Source organism: Convolutriloba macropyga, chromosome 14 (genome assembly GCF_964194025.1).
Source record: "Convolutriloba macropyga chromosome 14, txConMacr16.3, whole genome shotgun sequence".
NCBI lineage: Eukaryota > Metazoa > Xenacoelomorpha > Acoela > Convolutidae > Convolutriloba > Convolutriloba macropyga.
Window position 1 is genome coordinate 3,133,800 of NC_134481.1, and position 25,259 is coordinate 3,159,058.

At 38.4% G+C, this 25,259-nt stretch overlaps 2 protein-coding genes across 2 annotated transcripts in view; both read left to right on the forward strand.

Annotated features, from left to right (window-relative positions):
• Window positions 1-243: 243 nt before the first annotated feature.
• Window positions 244-8,406, forward strand: LOC142353289 (uncharacterized). The gene is made up of 3 exons (XM_075405521.1): window positions 244-408; window positions 994-1,226; window positions 7,700-8,406. The coding sequence occupies exons 1-3, from the start codon at window positions 259-261 to the stop codon at window positions 8,340-8,342; spliced, it is 1,026 nt and encodes a 341-aa protein (XP_075261636.1). The 5' UTR covers window positions 244-258; the 3' UTR covers window positions 8,343-8,406.
• A 3,024-nt stretch (window positions 8,407-11,430) lies between these two features.
• LOC142353380 (uncharacterized) overlaps window positions 11,431-25,259 on the forward strand; it is a 109,381-nt gene continuing 95,552 nt past the window's right edge. The window contains exon 1 of the mRNA XM_075405611.1: window positions 11,431-11,524. Coding sequence (XP_075261726.1) covers window positions 11,431-11,524 — 94 coding nt within the window. The remainder of the gene's footprint in view (window positions 11,525-25,259) is intronic.

The window sequence follows — 25,259 nt, forward strand, 5'->3', positions numbered from 1 at the left end:
GAAATTTAAGCTCAAAAAATATTTTCTTTTCAGCAATCCTTACAGAACTTTCGCAAAATTTTGTGAGGAATACTATCTTGTGAATTCAAATTAAATATTCATATTTGCAATGAAATTAATTTTCATCAGAAAGTCGAATTTTCATCGCAATTTTATCGTAACTTAAGCATTCGAACTGGCGAAAATTCTCGCAAACTTTTCTCACATATAAAAAAGAAAAACTTTTCACTGGATCATAATTTGGGCAAAGTTGAAAATATGTCTGAAAAACGAAAACTGGCCATTTTGCTGACTAACTTGGAGTGCATCAAGGAAACTGCGGGTGCGGGCTATGATGAGGTGTATTTCATGATCTGGGCTGATGATACCTTTCAGCAGATGTACCCGAAGAACGCCCTGTATGGGGATGTTAGTAGAATTCACTTTTTAGGGGTCATATAATCAAGTACAAAAAGACACGCTAGAGAGAAGGGATCTCTTCTGTTTCGAACCCCCAGTGTTTTTAATGACCCCCAGTTACAAATTATATGTTGTTATTTAGCACGTTACTATGTAAGAAAATAGCACGTGCGCCTGGGGGTCATAAAAGATTTACGCTCACTACGCAGGGCGGGGGGGGGGTTTGGGTACAGAATAGATCCGAGAGAAGGTGACTTTTGATTTCAGCACAGATGTTGTAAAAGTTCGACAGATATGTTGATTGAGCGGTGAGCGGCTAATCAGGTTAAAGCGTAAATTCCGTCTGGGGGAATGATAATGATGGTGATAATGACGGAAAAGATCTTTCCGGTAAATCCTTATAACTTATCTTGCCTGCCCGGATCTTGTTTGCTTAAACGCATACAGAGATGGTGAAAGTTCGCACTCGTCTTGCTAATTTGTAATTTTTTTTTTGGGGGGGGGAGGTTGGGGGTGGGGTTGAAATGATGAAGACTGGAATTTTGTTTGACCAAGAGCAACGACTGATATGACCTCTAAAACCGAATGGTGAAGGTGTTCGAAATGAACGAAGATGCAAATATGAGATTCATTGATCTGGACTTCACAGTCCACTGCGGGGAGACGGTCAAAATGCAACTCCGGGAACAAGACCGCCTTATGAACCCTCTGGAGGATGACAACTTGGGGTGGGTCCAGATTAAAGTGGACGATATTGCGCTGGCAGACACTGGCATCAAACGAGCAGACTTCATTTCGAAGAACGAGGGATCCCACTATCGTCTCAGGTAATCCCAGGTCGAGATTCCAGGCGGAAACCTGGGATCGAGATCACTTAGCTGGACCCATGAAAAGACTTTACCTGGACTTTAAACTTTAACTAAGTGCTGGACTGTGTTTATAGTCAATAAAGACCCACCCCCCCCCCACTAGAATTATAAAATCTTCTCATAAGTCGAGGTCTAAACCTGGGAAGACCAACGCACGCGGTGTGATTCCAGACCAAAATTAAAGGGTCTCAAAATGAGCTGGAGTGCATAAAGTTAAAGTCTGATCACTAGTCCGAGTTTGCTGGTTGGATCATGTCTTTTCCGCCCGGGATACAGATCATGGGTCATTTCAATCACACGATAGTCTGATCAGAGGTTACTTAGGTCTGGCACCTGAACGTGAGTTCCAAGGTTGAACTCTTCATTTTAAGATAACAAAAGACTGGCCTGATGGTTAAGCTTTTCAAGGAAAATGGCCAAAAATGGAAATGAGCTTTGGTCGAGCTTACGCTTACCCTGAGAGAGTGGATAAGAGTTCAAAAAAGTTGAAAAGGGGGTCTATTCTTTTTCGGGCCCCCCGCTGAATGGGCATATAAATTTAACGCTCACAAGGCGCATGCGAGAGAACCCAGGGTACGATTTCATTAGTCACTAAAATGTAGAGACAGAGAGCTTAGTTTGAAAGTTTGAACTTAGAGTCAAAGAAGTGAAAGTCTATTTTTTTTCCTGAACTTAGTGTCCTATAGACTTTCACTAACGAAAATTGCCTAAAAATAGACTACAAAAACAGACTAATTTACAAAAAATATACTTTCACTTCTTGAATAAAACCGCTATAAATAATTGGCTGCTTTGCTATCAGTGAGGGAGAAATCTGGTTGATTTGAACTCTTTGTTCCGACCCCACTTGTGGGGGAAGGAACTATATACTCAAATGGGTTTTTTTTGTTCAGTCAATTTTGGCCGATCGATATATTCATCGCAGAGAAATGTGAGTGGTATCCTTAAAAAGCTGGTCCAGCGTAGAATTCGAAAATTAAAAGGATTTTTTGATTTCGTTTTTTTCAAGGAGTTATCGAGGATTGAAGTTTTGTGTGAACACGGGACATTTGATCACTTTTAGTGTGATTTTTCTTCAAATTAAGATATTTTCTATAAAAACAGTATTTCAAACTTAAATTTCTTGGCAAAAAATGAACCAATTTCGTGTTCCTAATAGGCTAAAGGCAATCAAAAAGATTAGTTCTGGTCTCATAGGGAGCTTCAAAATCAAAAAAATTCGAAATCTATCGGAGAGCTCTTTTTTTTTATAAAACTTTTCTACTTTTTTTTTTGTTTTTTTTTTAAGTCACCTAGAGACAAATCACTTTTCATATCGAAGTTCCGTTAATGACAAACTTCCTGTACAGTCAAATGAAGCCAAATGAACAAAAAAGATCGTTTTCAAGGAACTGGTCATGTGTTTTTTTTAAAATTCGACTCTGAGTTTTCGTAATTTTAAATAAAATTTTGAATTTCTTTTTGTTGTTTTGCTAATTTTTTGCAGTCTTATGGCATAAACTCAGTGACTAACAGTGCATTACGTTCCGTAAGGAGATTTAAGTGAGCATATTTAGTGCTTTGAGTGGACAGTTATGGGTGTTAAGACTTTAAGAATTTAAAATAAAAATTTCGAAAATTTTTTCGAACATTAACCAATCATAAATTTGTTATCGTGATCTCTCTGCCATTCTCTGTAATGAAAGCACCCTCGTCCGTCCTGCTGTAACCCAATTCGATCTAGTTGGCGGTTTTATCTTCTAACTTTTATTAATATGGTTACAATGATACAAGGTTTCGAAAAGTTTCAAATTTTTTTTTGAATTTTTCCATATTATTGGTTACTTTTTAAATCTTATCACATTATCCTAAAATTGACAGCTCCTATTGGCTTAAAGAAAACGTCCAGTGGATCAAAGATAAGTTTTCAGAGAAAATCCTATGATTTCAAATGGCTTCGTCCTTTCCTTCTTGCACTTCTTACGTGAATTTTTGGTTTTTGTCTGATTTTGTTGTTGTTTTCATAGTCATATGACTTGCTGTGATGTCTTATTGATCGTCTATCCATAGGAAACATCCCCATACTCCTATTGAAGCATACTAGAGCGTGTTTATTGACTTCTGTTGAAATTTATTGAGTTTAATGTCTGTCAAGAGTTTAAAAATAATTTTTCAAAAGTTTTTTTTGAACATTAACGATTCTTTAAAATTTTGTGAACTGTTGGTCAATCTCAGTATTGACAGAACCCATTTGCTTTCTACAAAAAATTTTGTTAGCCGTTTTATCTTCTAAGTTTTGTTTATATGACTTCAATAGCACCAGAATTCAAAAAATAAAAAAGAAATTAGATATTTCTGTATTATTGGTTACTTTTGAAGCCTTATCACATTACACAAATATTAAACACATTATCCAAATATTATTCTACTACTATTGACTTGGAAAAGAGATTTAGAGGATCACAGATAAATTGTACAGAAAAAACTAATGGTTTTAATGGCTTCGAAATTTTCTTTTCCAACTTTTCTACTGAATTTTGGTTTTCGCTTGTTTTTGTTGTTGTTTTCTTAGTCTTAAGACTGATTGTGATCTCTTACTGATTATATATGCGTGACAAACATCTTTTTTCTGCCATTGTTTTATTTCCGGCCTCCGTTAAAAGCTTTTGTGTTTAATGGCTGTTAAGTTTGGAAAAGAAGTTTTTCGAAATTTTTTTTGAACATTAACCGATCCTAAATTTTTTTTCGTGGAGTGTTAGTCATTCTTAAAACTTGCATGATCCATTTTTATTTCTAGTGCAGCCAAATTTAATCTGGTTAGCGTTTTCATCTTCTACCTTTTAGTTTTAAAACTTCAATGCCACTAGTTTTCATATTTTTTTTAAAAACTTTCGGTTACTTTTTCTTATTTTTGGATCCTTTTGAAATCTTATCATATTATCCTAATACTCTTGGTTCTCATTGGTTTAAGGAAGACGTTCAACGGATCATATATAAAGTTTTCAGAGAAGAACTTATGATTTAAATTGCTTCGACACTTTCTTCTGGTACTTTTCTATTGAATTTTTGGTTTTTGCCTGTCTTTGTTGTTGTTTTCACCTTCAGAATCTTGTTGTAAGATCTTATTGACCAAATATGATTGGCAAACAAAATTGTTTTCCCATGGGGCATAATTTAACGTATTTAATGGATTTCGTTGAAAGCTAGTGAAATTAATGTCGTTGATACTACAAGTTTTCTCAAAAGTTTCATGGTTCTAATGTATATGTTCAAATTTGATTTTTTGTATTGATTGTATTGATAAAATAGAGGAATGTCATTGCTGTTAAAAAATTAATTGAATATACAAAATTTGTTAGTGAAAACTTCGTTTTCTAATGTCTTCGACACTTTTCTCGCTCAATTTTTTTCTTGAAATTGCTGTTTTTGCCTGTTTTTGTTCTTTAGGTAGCCGTAAATTGCTGACAAGTCCCTTAAGCTAGTAATTGAGGATAAATGATGTTACCCGAATCATTTAGTCAGTTTTTAGCCTTTATTCTCAAAGTTTAGGATATACGTTCTCAAACACTTTCAGTTTTTGTTGTTCTTTTCGTCAAATTGTAACTTTTTTTCATCAATGAGAGGTCACATCCAATTTCTTGTATTCCAAAAAATAACATATCTACTGATATTATTTGTCACCGATGCATTGTTTGTTGGACAATATGCGTTTTTAAATGTTTTTTGAGTGGTCATTTTTTGCGCTTCTTTTTCTCTTCTTTCAGAACAATCGCGTAGTAACAGATCCCAATGGTTTACAAATGTGGCCCAAATAAACTTATTAAATCTCTCAGTATAATTCCTGCAGCTGAATTTGTAGAAATAAGATTTGAATTGAAAATACATAATATTCAGATAATAGCTAATGATTTTAATGGTAGCAATAGTTTGTGTTTTCGCAAACCGTTTCTAATTTTTTAAGTTTTTCTTTGGTTCGTTTCTAAGTTTTAAACTACCCAAATACAAGCCATTTGGTTTTGTAGTAAATTTTTACTAATCTATCATGGATTGTTAAGATAAAAGCTAATGATTTTTAAGACTTTTTGAAATTTCTTGGTATAATAAATGATGATTAATTTTTGAAATTCGCCGCATTGATCGTTCTCTTTGTTGACTTGTAACTTAGTCTCCTTAATAAAACTTTCCATCTGCTGTGCTTTTAAAGTTAGATATTCGGTTTTTGCCGTAAAATTTTCGTTTTTGCTTTGTTTGTTTGGTTGTTTTTTTGTCTCGTAGTCTCTTTAAGGTCAGGTCTCATTGGCGTTGTAATAAGGCATGGCATTATGGAATTCAATTAGTAGATGGGTTGTGTAAACATTGTTTTAAACTCGAATGTCTTTTTTTATTTCTTCATTTGTTTGAAAATTAAGTCAAAAATGTAGATGAGGTCGGGTCGGAACATCATGTGCAACCGCACATTAACGAGCCGCCTTGTTTTTACAGTATATTTTAAAGAAAACTTTCTTTCACTAATCTGCAAATTTGAATTCTTAACTTCAATTTCAAATGAAATTCGGATCCTTTGGTTCTCTAAATATGTTAGTACAAAAGCTACAACTGTTAACTGACCACTTAGCTCTACAACTGTCATTAATAGTTTTTGAAAAATGAAAGAATGTGATCGGATGTTTAAAGAATGGAAAAATGAATTGAAAATTACAAAACGTGAAGATTGGGTTGAATTTCTACATAAAAGTGAGACACGTTGGAGGCGTCGCAAAGCCAAGTGATTGGTTAAAATTAATTTTAAGATAAAATTCAATATAAGCTATTGCCGTTATTAAGCTATCACAAGTAATTTTTTTTTTAGTTTTTAACATTGTTGTGACGTGGCGAGACTTTCTCTTGTCACAGTCAAGCTTTATAAAACAGATTTTTTTCACCAAGAAAAACATAAAGGATCTTGCCAGCTTGTACCCCCCCCCCCCCTAGCATATTGGGTGCATAATATTTTCGCCCTCCAGAAGCATGTGCCATTTTTTCCACAATGATTTACTATGAAATGAGACGTGTTCAGTAACTGTGGGCACAAACGGAAAAGATCCAATAGACAATCAGATGAAAATCAGGATTAATAGTAAGAAAAATCTATTCTGTCACCTTGCTAGTCAGTGGGAATGTAACTTTTTATGTTTCCTCAAGCGCATGTGATTTTATCACACGGTAGCCTGTTTTATAACAACGCATAGTTCGTACTTGGGGGAGTGAAAAGAACATCCCGGGTCGAGGTTTGGCGGTGATTTTTCGTAAGAAATGCGGTGAAATACGGTGAAGAAAAAAATTTTCACCGCGTACTTCTTACATCTTTTTGCGGTGAATGCGGTGAATCGCGGTGAATTATTTATTTTCACCGCGTTCTCAGTACTCTTACAAAAAAGAATCGACCACACACGGATTCGAAACTCTGACCTCCTGCATGCCTTCTACAGCTTAATCCACTGCGCTAACTGTCACTTACATCTTTGAAATTTCTTGCGAATTTAAATCAGATGGAATAAACTTTGGAAATCAAATGCCGCGAATTTTTGTAAGAAATGCGGTGAAATTTGCAAGAATTTTTGTAAGAAATTCGGTGAAATGTGGTGAATTAATTTTTGTCACCGCATTCACCGCTTTTACCGCATTTCTTTATTAATTTGCTTTTTCCGCATTTCCACATTAATTTGCCACAAAAGTCGATGCGGTGAATTTTTGTAAGAAATGCGGTGAAATATTTATTTTCACCGCATTCACCGCAATCACCTTATTTCTTACACAAATTCACCGCATTCACCGCATTTCTTACAAAAATTTACCCCAAAACCTCGACCCGGGATTGGTAATTTCCTCTAATACACATAACAAAAACATGAAAATTGTAAAAAACAATACAGTTTATAAGGAGATTTATAAAAGTAAAAAAATCATAGAAAAGGATTTTATAAAAAAAAAATTGGTGACCTTGTGTTAGTAAAAGCAAGCTGAAAACTTTATATGCACAATGTTATATGTACAGCGGGAAAATTTAAAATGTAATTAAAGCGAAGAAGCCCTCAAAGACTTCCAATTATTTTTAGTCCTATAAAAATTCATTCAAATTATTTATTAAAATTTCTGATCGAAATGCTAATTTCCCGAAACTTTGTGAGCTATAAAAGAGCTAATTAAATAAATTTTTGAGCTAATTAAATAGATTAAATAACACTCATTTTGAAAATTAAATTATTTGAAAAATTGTTCTTCTGAGTGAAAATTTCACAGAATTACATGCAAGATTTTAATCAATCGAGGTAGCTTTGTACTGTGATATGATCATCAATTAAAACTGTAACCAGTCTAGTATTTTAATTTCTCGAGCATAAATTTTCAACGAGCTTTGTTTCTGTCATGATGAATTCAAAACGAAACACATTTGGGACTTTTATTGTTGACAGGTACCGCTTGGTCTCTCAGAGACTGCCGACGTTGCGCATTTTTGCGTTGAGTTGCCAACTGTCGTCGTGCAACTGTAACAAGGATCTTGCCGACACCCTGTTCGACGTTTCTGCATCAATCATGGAGGCGACTGGCGCCATCCTGGCAATGACTCAGAACCCTGAGTTGGAACTGGCCGCGGAGGCTTTGGAATTAGCTGCCGGGATGGTCGAGGCGGTGAATGCCCTTTTTCAGTGGATTGCGAATTCGGTAGAAGGCGATGACGATGTCTATCTGCAACATACAATCGAGAACCAACAAGCGCACGACCACGTCGCAATTTGCCCTCCTGACGGGGGTTACATGGAAATGAACGACGGGGTCAAAATTCATTTCATGACTCGATTCAAACAGTACATACGGGTTCCAATGGATATGGGGAAAGTTTCGATCGAGGCACGCGAGTATGATCCACATAAACATGACGCAAGTTTGGGAGCAATGACTGTTTCTATCGAGGACTACAAAAAGTATGTGAACAAGGGAAGTGTGTGTCGGCCCCTGAACACCTATTATGACAATCGAAATGGGGAGGGGTCAATTTACCATATATGCTACGGGTTCGCCCTTGAAGACTGGACCTTACCACCCAATCAGCAATGAAGCAATTAGTAGTGGTAGTATTTGTAGCAAGAGACTCAATTCCTTGTTAGGGGAGAACATAAAAGCGTACAAAGAATGCTAAAACAACTTTTACAGATCAAAAGGTGATTAAATTAAGACTAAGTTCTGCAAAAGGTGCAACAGCATTTTATATAAAAAGAACATGAGTTTTCCAGGTCAAAGTACTCAATTCGAGTGCGTAAAAACTGGTCAATTGCATACGTAAACTGACGTTTAGACATGTCAAAGTCGATAATCTTCATTCGCATTGCAATGATCAACTCGAATTTTATACTTCAACAATTAATCTACCGGATGGTATCGAGAGCCCTGATGTAAAACGTATTGCCCAGAAATGCAAGTTGATCAAATTAATGTTAGCCTATAGTTCAAAGCTGAACAGAATAGTAACCAAGAACATAGTACCCTAAATATTGCAGAACTTTATACTTCAACAATACACCTCAAAACGCAACCTTTGATTCTGTTGTGGACAACAGTGACAATTTCTACAATTGGATTAAAATTGATTTTCCGAATAATGTTAATATTTACTAATGACATCTAATTTAATATCCAAATTTTCTCAGGAAAAATTGGCCTTCTTGTTCCACAATTCGCAATTAGTACTACGAGTGCGCATTATGCAATTAGTTACAAATTGGTTTCGTGGATTTCTGTTTAATTGCTAACAGTTATCGTGGAAAACTTTGACAAATTCGAGCATTTTTTCTTGAATAGGAGTATTTATGCAGCGTAATTGAGTATATATAGCAGAGAAGGTTTTTCTTTTAGTGAAATTGGAATTTGGTGTGAAATTGGAATGCTCATCATACACAATTCTTAGTAGTCAGACTAGGTTATATATGATTCTTAGTAATCATACTAGGCCCGACATGATTTGTATGAACTCGTGGCATTCATGCAAGGATCATATATGATTTCCTAGAAAAAAATTCTTACAAAAATTTTCAACGCCAAAAGTGTTTAATTTTCTTCTTTTATTGAATTTGAAAAAAATTCTTGGAAAACATACAAGGTCATATATGGCACATATATGGCACATAAAACATTGGCTAGTGCCGCAAATTCTCAAATACTATAGTCAGAGGAAATACTAAATTATTCTACTGCATTTGCAATCAACATTTGATTTTTTTGTGTGCGCTAAAAGCATATCTTTGCAATTTGAACATATTCAAAAAGCGAATTTGAGGTTATATGCAAACATTTTCAAAAATGTTTTCTATAAATGAGCATTTAGAGGTATTAACTGGTTTCAGAGTTTATCAGAACATTAGTTATTTATTTGGATTTACTCGTTTATTTTGTGCCCATATATGCATATCAAATTGGACGCTAGGGTTTTTAGCGGAACACAATGTGAAGCCGGAGAATCATATAGGAAATCACATATTTATGAAAAATAGATGTATGATTCTTGGTAGTCACACTGGGTTCATATATGATTTCTTCTTGGTAATCAGACAAAGATCATGTATGATTTCTTAGCATTCACGCAAGGATCGTACTAGGAAATACGTTACGATTTGTATGACATCATATATGATCATTGCATTACAACTAAGAAGTGGTGACCCGGGTAATTATCTTACCAATCGTATTTATAATACTTGAAACTGCTTGCAAATATGATCCGTGGCAAAACAGTCTCAAATAAAACAGTCCGAGAATAGTCTAATAAAAGCAGACAAAATAGTTCCTGACAAAACATTCCCGAATAGATATCGGTACAATTGTAAATATAATCTACAAACAATTATCAAACATTTTATATGAGTTGAGCTTCTGAATGCATTTTTTAAAATTGATTTGAATTAGGATTAAACCAAATTAAGGTAGGTCAAAAAGTTTGAGATGCAAAACTAAGAAAGTTTAAGTGTGGTTATTTTTTATTTGTTTTTGGACAAAACAGATGAAGGATAGAACTCAAATACTTTAATCCATTTTAATTAACTAGAATGCTTATTTTATTTCTCCTAGAAGCAGTTAGCATGAATATATATTTTTAAAGATTTAAGTCGAAAATTAAATAGATCTTGCAAGAATCTTTCAATTAAATAGATCTTGCAAGAATCTTTCAATTAAATATATTTAAAAAAAACAAAAAATCGGACTTTAGATGAGTCTCTGATCGGACCGGCTGCTTTATTGTTGCCTCTTGGCAGAGCCAACATCCCTCAATAAAAAAACAAAAAATTAAAAAAATAATGCACTCGAAATCAGACCTTCCAGACCGAATTGACCTCTGATCAGACCGAACCCAGACCATGGTCCAGACTAAAAAGACTATGATCAGACCTTCTACACCGAATTGACCTCTGATCAGACAGAACCCAGACCATGGTCCAGACTAAAAAGACTATGATCAGACCGTCCAGACCGAATTGACCTCTGATCAGACCAAAATCAGACCATGGTCCAGACTATTGTGCGCTCGAACCGCTTTCCAGACCCTGTAATTTCGGTCTGGGAACACAGGGGTGTGCGCTCGATTGGGTATGATCATAGCTCAGTTTGGGTCTGGACCAAAACCTGGGTAGATCTTGCAAGAAACTTTGCATCTTGAGATCTCGATTCGGAAAATGAGCTGCCGTCAGCAATTCTACCTACACAACATTAGGGCTGAGTTCAGAAACTAGACCTCTCTCAATTGTTCACTTTTGCAATTTTAAATTTTTTATTTATCAGAATCAAATTACAAGCCTGTAACCATATCTATTTGACTAATCATTGTTTTAATCAATAGTTGTCGGAATGTAAATTATGCGCCTATTAGAAAAAATAGAAAAAATAAACAAAAGACATTATTCAGTTTCCCCTCAAGTCAATTTATAATAGTCATAACAGTAACTTTTTGTTGTCAAATAATAGCAGAGAGTGGTGTATATAACCCCATGTGAAAACTAACTCGAAATTGAGGAAGCAGTTTTGCTTTCCTACTGATTTTTCATCACATTCATACTCCAATATTAGCCGAGCGGAACAAGAAGACCTTTCTGCAAATACTTAACCGGCTTGCAATTTTTTCATCGTTTTCTTCTTTCGTTCATGATATTATTCAAAAATGACGTCATCTCTTCAACCAACCACTTCATCATTTTCATCATCACTTGAGACATCTACTTCGACTAGTTCATTTTGGTGGAATTATGACATCAGTTGGTTCCTATCTTCTCCTGTCCAAATTTTCCCTGAAATATTCTCATTTAGTTTCCTGCAAACCCGGGTCGAGGGTCACCGTCATTCAACGCAAAAAATATGCAAGATAAGCGATGAATGCGGAAAACTTTGTAAGATAAGCGGTAATGCGGTGAAATTACATTAATCAGGAGTTAAATGCGGCGAAAAAATAATTTATTGCCTGGTGGCGGTAAAATTACAAGTTAGAAGTTAGTAGCAGGTGAAATTAAGCGCGTTGAGAATTTCTTCGGATTCAAACATAAGAAATCGTCGGTTTTCGTCGGTTTTTACTTCGCCAAAACCGATCAAAGCCATAAAGTTTTTTTGTCGTTTTGAGCGGTTTTCGTCGGTATATAAACGTAAGAATCGTCGGTTTTTGCTCTTCTAAAAATGTTACAAAATGGACAGCCCTTGTCTGGACTCGAACCTACTACCCATAGTCTACTAGCCACCTTCTGCACCATCTCTCACTTAGTTTTACCATACTTCTATTGTATTTAAATCAATTTGACACTGACGATGCCGACAAAAAGCGACAATGATCGACACATCAAATACCAACAATATTGAAAAAAATGACCATAATCAACAGTTCCTACATTAAAAACCGACAAAAGCGACAAAAATTGGCAAAAAACAACAATTCTTGCGTCGATTTAGTCACATTTTCTCAACACGGGTAGACGTTAGTGAGAAGTGGAGCAGTGGAAGAACCAGGTCTGACATGCAGGGGATGGGAGGTTCGAACCCATGCAAGGCCGGTAATTTGTAGTAAGAGGTGAAATTGCAAATTTTAGCGGTGAAATGTGGCGAATTTCTGTATGTTCACCGCTTACATAATTTCCCCGCATTTCACCGCAAAATTTTGTACGAAATTTGCGGTAAAAAAACAGCATTTCACCGCTTATCTTACATGTTTTTCCGATTTCTCCTCGACCCAGGAAGCCAGTCTGACACTAGGGTTCTTTTTCCAGCCCAAGGGTTCCTCCTCATCCCCCTCCCTCCCCCCCCCCCCCAGTTCATAGATGCGTTTTTTTTGCTACCCAAGGGCACGCACAGTCAATATTAATACTTTGTAATTATTTATGTAGAAGAATTTTAAAACGCGCGCAGGGGTTACTCGATAAAATTTCGACTTTAAACGTACTAAATTGTCGGTATAATCTGCTTCATACGCAAAAAGTATCCTGTTTCAGACCACAAGAGATCGTAAGAAAAAAAATCTTATATACTTGTTTTTTTACTGATCATATCGAACGTCCGTAAACGTTAATTTACGGACGTTCGATATGATCACGAACTGAATCCCATCAATTTTCAACACTTCCGTCATATTTTCAACTCTGAAAGCAAAATAAAATTTAATTTGCTCGACTAGTTTTGTCAATACGCTATGAAAGAAATTTTTAAAATTTTCAATTTTTTGTTTTTCTCCAAGAGAAACAATTCGCCAAGAAATATGTCAGATATTCCTGCAAATTATTGCTAATATAATAACTGATTACATAGTAATATATGTGTGTGTGCGTGTGTGTGCTAGCTTCGTTGGTAGAGGGGATAGATTACTAACCATATGTTTAATGTTTTTTAACTCATATCGACCTCATATTTTAAGTGCATATTAAGCTAAAATGTGTTAGATGTGTTATTAAGCTAAAAATGTGTAAGCTAATTGTACTAACGTGTGTTAGATCTGCTCTGGGAGCTTGCTAAGCAGATCCGCAAAAACGGTTTTGCTTCTTAATGATAAGAATGTAGAAAACTACTATATTCTAATTAGAAAAATAGCGCCGTTAGTAGAGGTATAAATTACTGGCTCCGAGTAATGAAGTTTCCTCGAATATGCGAAGCAAGATCGCAGATTAGAACTAACACAGATTAATTATTCTTTTGCTTAATATAGTAGTTTTCAGATTAGTAATTTTTAGCTAAAATTTAAACTCAATAAGTGTACAAAATGCACAATTTATTTTTGATATGCTGAGAACTTGTGTTTGAAAATTGATTTATTTTGCAATCATTTCAACAATTGAGTGTTTTGTAGCCGCGCAGCAATATCAGGGCTGATCTTCATCTCACCATAGATCCTTACGGTTGAAACTTTTTAGATCTTAATGGTGCGCTGACTTTTTAAAAAAAATGTCTGCTTTTTGTTTTTTTTATCTAAATTACTGAAATAAAACTCAAACCAGAGCTCAATTATTTAAAGATACCAAAAATGAGGCCCAAGGAACAAATATTAAGGTTTCAGAGTTAAGTTCATAGTTTTTATGGCCGACTCATTGTTTTCGTAATATTTTTTGGTTTAATTATGTTTTGCTTTCAATTGTAGTCCAATATTTTTCTTGTAGTCCAATGACTTAGTCTCCTCAATCAAAGATACAATTGGTTTTTATGAGAGACATTATTGAAACTAGAAAAGGTTTTCAGTTGTTATCTTAAGTCTCTTATGACTTTATGTTAATTTGTTTTATGAACTCTTCCACTATTTTATCTTATTTCTCTCAAGTTCAGGCGTAGTGTCATAAAAAACACGCAGAAACTCATCTTCTTTGAATTATAATTTTTTGCCTATAACATTTTTTCGTTCAATTAACTAAGAGTTTTTTGGTTTTGATACTACGATTTTTCCTTTTGTTTTGTATTTTGAGAAAAAAAGAAAATTTTAAAAATTCACTTTGTTTGCTCGTCAAATTATCAGGTTATGACAGATCCAAATGAAGGAATGAAAATTGAAAAAACAGCACCAATTTGGCGTATGTGAAAATTCTGATCGTTTTTGTTGAGAAACTTCTGCTTTTGGGTTGAGACACAGTTCTCGCGCAAAACTTAGTGGATTTTTAACAAAATATTTTAGTCTACGTTTGTCTGTTTTTGTTGTTGTACGTTGTATATTGGCTATTCTTTTCAGCTGTCTCCTTTTTGCTTTTAATTTGGTAACCATGTAACTCAGTCTCACCAAAAAGAAATTCTCAACTAATTTTGTTAATTCCGTCTTCATTTTGTTGGTTGGTTATATGTTTCGAACCATTGTTTCAACCATTTAATTTCATAAAAAAGCTTTCGAGAATTCTATATTGTTCAGTTTTTGGGTCTTTTTCTGGTTTCTACGAGGTTGTCGTTTCATATGAAAGACCGGTTGATGTTCACATAATGAGAAGTAGGGGTTTATTTAAAACTTTTGAAAGTATTTGCTTTCAAAAACATTTGGGTTTTTGAGAGTCGCCATATTTCAAATAGCTTTTTGGTCGATTTGTAGCTTAGTTTCTGTAAAGGCAAGTCAATACCCGTGTCTAGTAAGCTATTAATCAATCCCCATAACTTATTTTGTTTAAACCATTTCTTCCTCGATTTTGTTACTACTGTCACTACAACATTTCAAAAACTGTTTTAGACTTTTATATAGTTGGACTTTTTATATGATTTTTGTTTCATTTTATATTATAACATCAACGATAGGTGCCATTGGCTGAAATGATGCTCAATTTTGATGCTTTTAGTGACAGATTTATGGTTTTAACGGCTTCACTGCCGTTTTTGCGCAAAGTTTAAACGAACTGTTTTTTTTTGCTGAAATTTGTTCGTCTTTTTGTTGTCTTATGACATACGCTATATAATGACAGGTCTCAGTTGCATCCAATCTGGCACAATTTTCCCACATTATTGCTCTTTTGTCGAAGTGTTACCCAGTCGCATTGAGGACAGGTCCAATATCATTTTCTCATGATGTATGGCTTATTTTGTTTTGTTCAGGTTTTATCTGATGCGAATTTTTTGTTGTTGTAATTTATTAATATAGACATCTAGATTTGGTCTTAATTAATGTTTGCTAATTATTTTTTATTATTGTCTATTCTAGTAGTCCTATTAACAACAAATTCAATCGGTCCTCTAGCGTGGCATTATTATATTCCATTTGTAGTTTACATGAGGAGAAATAAAACCATATTTGGACGATACAGTGCAGAAGAAAATTTAAATTTTGATCTTTTCAATCCAATTTTTTCATTGCAGCAGTTATTAGACAGAAGGGTAACCGAGATTGAGAAGCTCAGACCTGCTGAAGATAGCGCAGAAGAGTCATTTTGCAAAATCATCTCTTCGTAATGTTCCGATATTAACGGTATTGAGGTAATTTAGTTGAATGACTCTTGAAACAGGAACTATCTATGATATGAAATGAGCAATTAAACTTTAATTTTCAGTACCTGTTAGCAGGCGACACAAATTTTCAGTTTCTTTACTTTTTCATTTGAGTAATTTTAGATCCAAATGCTGCAGCAAATATGATTTTTTACTACTCTATGCATATGCTACGTGTAACATTAATACTGATAATTAGGAACGACCTGAAAATTGATGCGTGCTATGGTTTGTACACATTGCCTCTTTCTTTTTTAATTCTTCAAAGGGAAAAAAATTTTGATGACAAGTTTTGACCAAATGTTTTTGTCTTTATTTGGTAAAGAGATTCTTTCTCTTTAGAACTGCCTTGTCGGCCGGAACTAAATACACGTGGTGTGACGTTATGACATCCTCAGTTGACAAAAAAACTGTAAGACGGACCTAATTTTTCTCAAATTTTGCCAGTCTTAAATTGATATTAAAGTTACTTTAGACGGCAAACTCCAATCCCTAAGAATTCCGTGATTTTCGATACGGAAATCTTAAGAATTCCGTGATTTTCAACGCGGAAATCCTAAATTAGGAGTTCCGCGGTTTTCAGCGCGGAAATCTCAAGAGCTCCGTAATTTTTAAAGGGAAATTTGTAAGAATTACGCTATTTAGATAACCGGTCACCCTAAACCCCCCCCCCCCCCCCCACAAACATAATTTTTCAGACGAAAAAAAATCGATTCTGAAAATTTTTAGTCGAATTGTCGAAAATTTGTAAAAAGTGATCTAGTCGGTTCGTATATTAAATAATAACATCTGATAGTGAGAAAATAGAGAAAAAATTATGCTAAATTGTCCAATTTTGAAAATTTTTGGTCAATTTTGATGGACTTCTAAAAACTTCAGAAAATTAATCCCAAATATTGATAAACCATATTTTCGAGCTTAAAACCATCCAGTTTACTGGATTACCGTTCCGTAATCAAGAATTTGCAAAAAATAGACCAAAATTTGAAAAAATTGGACAGAAGCATAAAATTCTGACAAATTTGTCATAATTATGATTTTTCATCTAGAAGGTTCGTTAATTGAGTGAAACTTATTACACAGAAAAAGTTGTGAAAATTTTCACAACCTCCGGCCTACAAAAAAATCATCGAATTCCCATAATTTTTCTCGTCGCTCGTTTATATACCGTTTTTCGTCCGCGTTCTTTTCGTTCTTTATCTTTCCAATTCTCCGTGTTCCGTTTTTTTTCCAATAACGTCGCTCTCCCAAAACTTCGCTTTTCGTTTTCTTCACTACTTCTCCGGATTCGATGTATTATGTCATATGTGATCTAGTATGTGTGTTTTCGTTGCAGTATGTTGATTAAGCTAGTATGCTGGTTAGTTGCTTTGGTCTTGTTGCTTTCTAGGGTGTGACTTAAGTTTGTTCTAGAGTTACGGCTAGTTGGTTCCTGGGCTTTTCCAACTTACTAATTTACTAGCACCCCTGTTGTAATATAGTGATCTTTGCTGCTGTATGTTTGCGTGTAATTGTATAATGTTAGTTGGTTTAGGGCTTTTGCCTTCTAGGGTGTGACTTAAGTTTATTCTCGAATTACGGCTAGATTGTTTCTTCGCTTTTCCAGCTTTCATAGACTACAAAAGCGCTGCATATTAATTAATATTTGCTGTAGTTTGTTTATTATTGTTGGTATGCTGATCGGTTGTTTAGGTTTGATTATTGCTAGGGTGTGACTTAAGTTTGTTCTGGAGTTACGGCTAGTAATTTTCTTGCTCTTTTCATCCTTTTAGTATACTACTATTTGCCGCAATTTAGTTTGTTATTTTCATATGTTAAGCCTCATAATGGCTTGTGCTAGTTTGTCTCTTGCAGTAGCATCTCTCCTTCTACCTAGGGTGTGACTTAAGTTTGTTCGGGAGTTACGGCTAGTTTGTTTGGTTGAGTTTGTTGCTGTGGTCTGCTAGCATAGTGGTTCTCGACCTCCCCGCTCGCTGCGTAATCGTCTCCCGCCCGTTCCGACCCGCCTTTCCGTTTCGTTGCGCGCTACTCGCTCAACGCCTCCGTTCAGCCCGTCTCGTTTCTTCGTGCGTCGCTCGTTTAGCGTTTCCGTCCCGTCCGTTGCGTCGCCCGTTTACTTTCCGCGTTTTCGCCAGTTCCGTTCCGTTCCCTGTTGCGTTGCGCGCCGTTCGCCCGTTCTTCCCGCGCCGTCCGCCTCGTTCCCCGTTTCGTCGTGCTTCGTCCACTCAGTCCTCTTTCCCCGGTTGCATGTGTCCCTGTTTAGTCTCACGTTGCTTTCAAGCACGTTAGACGCACTCTATAGTTTCTTACTCACTTTCGCCGAGTAATTCATTACTCGGTAATTTCTTTTCTGCTCTTCGACGTCTTGATTATCAAGTCGTCGTCATTTGGGTTCGGTATAACCCTCATTCCACGTGTTTGGCTGAAAGTACTCTTCATTGATAAATTAGCCATTTCAATATCATGGCCGAACAGCAAGAAAAATTGAAAAAAACTCTTTAATGCAAGATCTAATCTAGAATCTGAGTTATGTAACATCCATAAGGACATCACAGATGCCACAGATCGTCAAGACAGGAGGGTTAAAGTTGAACGCTTGGTTTCTAAGTTGAAGGATGTTTTCAGTAAACTAGTGCAGAAGAATGAAGAACTGTTTGACTTAGCCAGTAAAGCGGAGGACCCAGATTCAATTTACCCTGTCCTTGAGCAATGGTTGGATGATGTAACCAAGAACAATGATAAATTCTTGCTTGCGGCTAGAAGCTATATTGACTCAGTTGCTGACCGAGACACCGTATGTGAGGGCGTTAATCCTCAAGGGCAATCTAAGAGAAGTTCACGCCGGACAACATCATCAATGTATAGCCAGCGTAAACATGAATTTCTAATGGCAAAACTAAAACGCGAAGAGGCCGAGAAACAAGAACAAGCTGCCATGCGCCTCTCTAAGCAAAAACACGAAATTGCCATGAGAAAAAAGTAGCTTGAAATACAAATTGAACAGATGGCACTTCAAGAATTGGAGGAAGGCCACCGCCAGCGTGTTGCAGCAGCTAAATTAGATGAGGCTGATTTAATGGATAATCATTCATTGTTTAGTCACCACTCAAGTGAACTGAATTTGTTTAAAGATAGGGGATCAGATAGAAGTCAGGGACTTGTTCAGGATTGGGTAAATTCGTTTCCAGCAGGTAATTCAAGTGAGTTAAACTATTCTCGTCCTGGTTCAGCAACCGCCGACCCTCCTGTTAAAGATACTTCCCCTAGTAATCCTCCAGAAAACCCAAGTAATGTTGCCGATAACTTACATCATCTTGAAATGCTTTCTCAGTACACACGGTCAGGAGTTGCAATTTCTGTTGCTCAGCAAGAAGCGTTGTATCGGGAATACCTCCAGGTTCAACTGCAGCAACCACTCACTGATCAAAGAGTCGAGCAGGCACATAGTCCCTCAGGCAGTGGTAAAGTGAACCAAGTGTACCAAGTACCAGTCGACATCCAAAATGTCGCACTCCCATCACCTCAACCACCTATGCAACCTCCCCGGCCACCAACACCCGTTATGGCACCAACGAACTCCATTTTCGTACCTGATTTTTCAAAAAACCCACAGGTAAATCAGTTCTTGGGTCCGAAGAGCTCCAGTGTGCCTTGTCAATTACATATGTCGATGCCTCATGTTCCGCAACATTAGAATCCACCTCAAAGTAATATTCCACATCAAACACAAGTCCCTATTGTCCAGCCCTCGCATAATGTACCTCCACTTCTAAGCCCACTCGTGAACCCGCCTCCTGTATTCCCGCCTCAACAATTATATAATCCTCAGCCTCCCGTGGTTCCGTCGCCCATTCCAGCGAGCGCAACAACATACCTACCCGTCCCCAACATTCCACAACAAAACATTGTCCATTCACCTCAAGCCTGCCTGTTACCATGCCCTACCGCACCCAAACTTCCCCTTAACCGTAACCCCGATTTAAATTTGTGGCGTTTCCCTCAGAATATTCTCCCAAACGTGGACCAGGCGAAAAATAATGCAACCGTCTATAACAACGTTCAATCTAACCTACCCCTAAGCACAGCTAACCCCACCATCAGCCATCCCATCTTGCAAATGAGTGCACAACATAATCCAAAAAGCAACTACGCAGCTAACTGTAGCATCCCTGTTAACCCCTTTAGTACAACTACTAACATCGCGCCACCTTTCGTCACGCCGGTTATACATCCAACATACGGGCATACTGCTCCGATACCATTGTGTTGGGGTGGCCCACCGCATCCCACGCCTCCAGCGCCAGCATCTGAAAATGCAAGCTTGATTAAGGCATTCACTGACGCCTTAACTAGCAAGAGGAATGACCCACTACCCGAATGGAAGTTGTCACAATACAGTGGGGATCCTCTACAGTGGCACGAATGGTATGGTCAGTTTAAAAGCGCAATCGACTCTCAGTCCTTAACTGATGATGTAAAATTGACATACCTTAAGACCCTCGTAACAGGTAAAACTAAAACAGCTATAGCTGAGTTCGCCTACTGCGGCGCAATGTACAAAGACGCACTGAGGACCTTAGAACGTAAATTTGGCCAACCACAGGCGGTTGTAAGTGCACATTTGGACAAACTCAACAGCTTTCCACCATTGAAGATGCACAATAGCGATAACATCATTAACTACTCGGGGTGCATTTCAAGTCTCGTCGGGGTATTTAAACAAACCGCTGTCATATGATTCGGATTTAAAGAGTGCTGCGCTTCTCAACACTGCCGTACAGAAGCTACCACCCAATATGAAGGAGTCATGGTCACTCTTCACGGTCAAAAAGCATTGGGTGAAACCTACTCTTCTTGATTTCAACGATTGGTTAAAAGAGAAGGCCGAAGCGCACGATTTAATGAAGAATACCTCAACTAAAGCAAGGACTGAGGATACCAACAACTCAGTAACAAGATCAAAAGTTGCTTCAAAGGCATTTGCTGCAAATACGCAACAGAAGAGTAACCCTAAGCCGCAACAGAGATCTCCGTCAACATCAATCTTTAGTTGCATTGTATGCAAAGGCAGCCACCGGTTGTGGGAATGCCGTGTCTTTAAGGAAAAGAACCCCACGCAGAGAGCCAAGGTCGTGGCTGAGGCGAAGCTCTGTTTCTCTTGTTTGCGTGATAAACACATGTTTAGGCAATGCCCAAGTCCCCGTAAGTGTAGGAAAGATGGTTGCAACAGCTCCCATAACACCTTACTTCATGGAGCTGAAAGGGTTTTTCCAGCTAAACCCTCAACAAACAACAACATCGATACTTCGAAGTCGAACGCAGGTACAAGTAGGCCATCTACTGGTCAACAGCAACCAAGCAAAATAACCACTTTGTCTTCCGTGACGGATGTCAAAGGCCTCCTTCAGGTCACGGAGCTGAAAGTTACTAATTCTTCTGGTACTAGTACTACAAGGTTGGTTTTATGCGATACCGCTTGCAGTAACTCTTGGGTGTCCGATAGTCTCGCAGCTAGAGTCGGTTTGCAGGGTACCGCATTAAAACTGACCGTCAAGGGTATAAACACGGAAGAACTCATAGACACAAAGGTGGTTCAATTGACTGTGACACCTCACAAAGATCAAGACTTCGAAGCATTTGCTGTACGTCCCTACGTGAGGGAAACATTAAACGTAGGTTCCGACATAATTGACGTGAAGTCCATGCAAGAAACGTACCCACATTTGGCAGTTCTAGATCCAGTAAGATATAGCTAAGGAGAAATTGAGATGATACTTGGACAGGATGTCTACCATGCCATCCGCCCGTTAGAGTATTTTTCAGCCGACGAAAAGTGCTCACCATTCGCTGTCCGCTTGCCCATAGGTTGGGTTTTAAGTGGCCCACTCCCGTCAAGCTCAAGTTTAGTCTCCACGTGTTTCAAAGCCAATATTGAACAGGATTTTGAATTAGCTTGTCAGGTTAAATCTTGGTATGATATGGAATCGTACGGCGCGTTCAAGCAAGTTGACACAAGATCCGCAGCGGATGCTCGCGCGCAGGAAATACTTGAAACAACAACTTTCCATAACGGCCAAAGATACGATGTCGGTATGTTATGGGCTGATGACAACATCCAGCTCCCGAATAACTACTTTTCGTCACTGGTACAGCTCAAGTCTCTCGAAAAGCGGCTCTCGAGAGATACATCATTGAAAGAAACTTATGCTAATACCATCCGTGAAGACTTGGAAAAAGGTTACTTGAAAACAGTCCCTGATGCTCACAAGGTAGAGCAGCGGTCGTTTAGAGAGTGGTACCTACCACATCATCCCGTGATCAATCCGAACAAACCGGGGAAAGTGTGTAGGGTATTAAATGGTGCAGCAAAGTTCCACGGTACTTCTTTGAATAAATCTTTGCTCACTGGCCCCGACCTGCTCCAAAACCTAATCCATGTACTACTTAGATTCCGTCAACATCAATTTGCCGTGTCCGCAGATATCGAGGGTATGTTCCTCCAAGTGGGTGTCCCTGATTGGGACCAGCCATCACTGCGTTTTTTGTGGCGGGAGGACCCCACAACAGATGTTGTAGTGTATCAATACACGCGCCATATATTCGGGGCTAAAGACTCGCCCACATGCGCTAACTATGCACTGCAACGCACGGCTCGAGACAATGTTATTCAGTACCCGGAAGCAACCAAAGCCGTCCTAGAAAACTTCTACATGGACGATTACTTGGATTCGGTGGAGTCACCTGAGAGGGCTCTCAAAAGATTGAAGGTTGGTGCAACTTCTCCATTTAGGTGGGTTCAAGCTTACTAAGTTCGTAAGCAATGTACCAAATCTGGCTGATCGAATTGATGGGTCACCTCAGTCCACCGAACCAAAAGTAATTGCCTCATCTAAGGAGGAATCTTCGCACGTGCTTGGGTTGAAATGGGATCACAACAATGATACTCTAGTTGTGAGTCGGGGTACCTCCAGTACAGTAACTAAGTCTTTAACACAACGCTTGGTATTGAGCCTAGTGTCTAAGGTATTCGATCCCATCGGCCTAGTGGCACCATTTACCGTTGGTGCCCGATTGTTACTAAAGGACAACTGGCGCGTCAGCGGACAGCACTGGGACGAAGAATTACCAAAGGACACTGCTGAAAGGTTCCTCGAGGAGTGTAGAACTACCCATGCTTGCAGCAATCACTATACCAAGGAGCTACTTTTCCGGAAACTTTGAACACCTGGAACTACACATGTTTGGCGATAGTTCACAAGAAGTTTTCAGTGCCGTTGCATTTCTCCGAGCTCGAGTAACTACTTCGAGTGGGCCCCAAACTGAGCTTGCGTTTGTCCTGGGTAAAGCTCGCGTAGCACCTATGAAGGTCACGAGTGTTCCAAAGCTGGAATTACAGGCAGCGCTACTGGCCGCTCGATTGAAACAAGATATCTGTCGAGCTCTCACAGTAAAAGTCAACAGGGTTTTCATGTGGACCGACAGCACTACTGTCTTGCAATGGCTTAACTCTGCAACCAAGCACCCAATATTTATTGCAAACCGTGTTTGCGAAATCTTAGAACACACTAGCGTTGACGAATGGAACCACGTTGCCTCAAGCGATAATCCGGCAGACGCCGGCACTCGTGGTATGTCCGTTGAGGTTTTGCAATCAAGTAGCTGGGTGAGAGGTCCAGATTTCTTAAGAACTAAGCAATTCACGTTCGAACCAAGCACTGAAGTAGTTAATAACATCAAACTTGGTATAGTAACTAAGGAAACTGACGAAACCAATACATCATTGGCCGCATCCGTAACCAAGTCAACTAAGGAACCGCCCCCGCAACTAATTCCCTTCGATAAGTACAGTTCTTATCAGAAGTTGCTACGGATAACAGCGTACGCACTCCGCTTGTTACCTTCTCACGAATGTTACCGTAACGTCGATGGTAGCATCATAGACCCCACGGAGCTTGACGAAGCCGAGCGTCATCTCCAGTATCTTGTGCAAGGGGAGTCATTTAATGCAGAGAGAAAAGATCTTCTCGAAAACAAACCCGTTAAACGGAGTAGCCGTATTGCCCCGTTTTTTCCCTTTATTGGGCCGAACCGTCTAATCCGATCGGCAGGCCGCATCAAGCGGTTGGTCGAAGTTGACTTTGATGTAAAACATCCTATCGTTCTGGATGCACGCCATGCATTTGTAAAGTTGTTCCTCAGGCACACCCACGTTAAACATCATCATCAGGGTATTGATTACCTGCGGGCAAAAGTACAAGAACGTTATACCATCCTTAAATTACGCTCCTCACTACGTTCCATTAAATCTAACTGCCGTACGTGCAGGATGTTCCGCGCTGCCACTATTCAACCCATCATGGCTGACCTCCCAGTAGAAAGACTCGCATACCAGTCTCCTCCCTTCACGAACACCGGGGTCGACTACTTCCGCCCGTTTTACGTTACTGTACGTAGGACTACCGAGAAGAGGTGGGGTTTCCTCTTCACATGCTTAACTACTCGTGCCGTTCATGTTGAAATCGTTCCGTCCATGGACACCAGTTCGTGTGTAATGGGAGTGGAGCGGTTCGTCTCCCGTCGCGGTACACCAGCAATTATTTGGTCAGACAATGGCACTAACTTTGTTGGCGCGGAAAAAGAACTACGCGAGAACATCGAAAGTGGAACACAATCAACATGGCTGTGCAACTTGCCCACAAAGGCATCAAGTGGAGGTTCAACCCGCCCAGTGCGCCACACCAGGGTGGCATCTGGGAGAGGCTGGTACGTAGTTTCAAGCGCGTACTTTACACAATCCTTGGAACACGTCGCCTCACAGATGAGGTTTTAAATACCACTTTTTGTCTGGTCGAACATGCACTTAATTCACGTCCGCTAACGCCCGTAAGCGCCGACCCGTCCGACCTAGGCGCATTAACACTTTCTCCTCGGTAACCAAGCACGTAGTCTTCCTTCCATCATAGGCGTAGATGAGTTTGATCACCGTAAACGTTACGCCCGCGCGCAGTCCTACGCTAACGCTATTTGGTCTCGTTGGATCAAAGAATATGTACCGGCGCTGAACCGACGTTCCAAGTGGCAGACGCCTGCCGAGCATCACCTTAAGACCGGTGATTTGGTTTGGGTAGTTGAAGAGACCAACCCAAGGGGTTACTACCCCACTGCTCGGATCATTGAACTTCGTTACGGTTCCGACAGCGTCGCACGCTCCGCCGTATTGCGCACGTCCTCCGGATCGCTCGTTCGCCCGCTTGTAAAATTAGTACCAATTCTCCCAGCATCTTCTTCTGGGCCGGAGGATGTTAGTAACTAAATAAATCTGAGCGAAAAATATACCAAAATGCGTCATTTTTCTTAGCCAATCAGAATCGAGTATTTAAATTACGCATAGAATTGCGTCTAATATACACAACAAGTTCCGGAAAAGTTCGTATAACCTAATTTTAAGTAAATAATACCATGATATGTATCGAATAAGGCGGTTTTAGGCTTATTATTTTTAGGTTTTCTAGACGATTGTTGATCGATTATGAACTGATTCTGACGTCAATAACATCAGACAAAAAACCA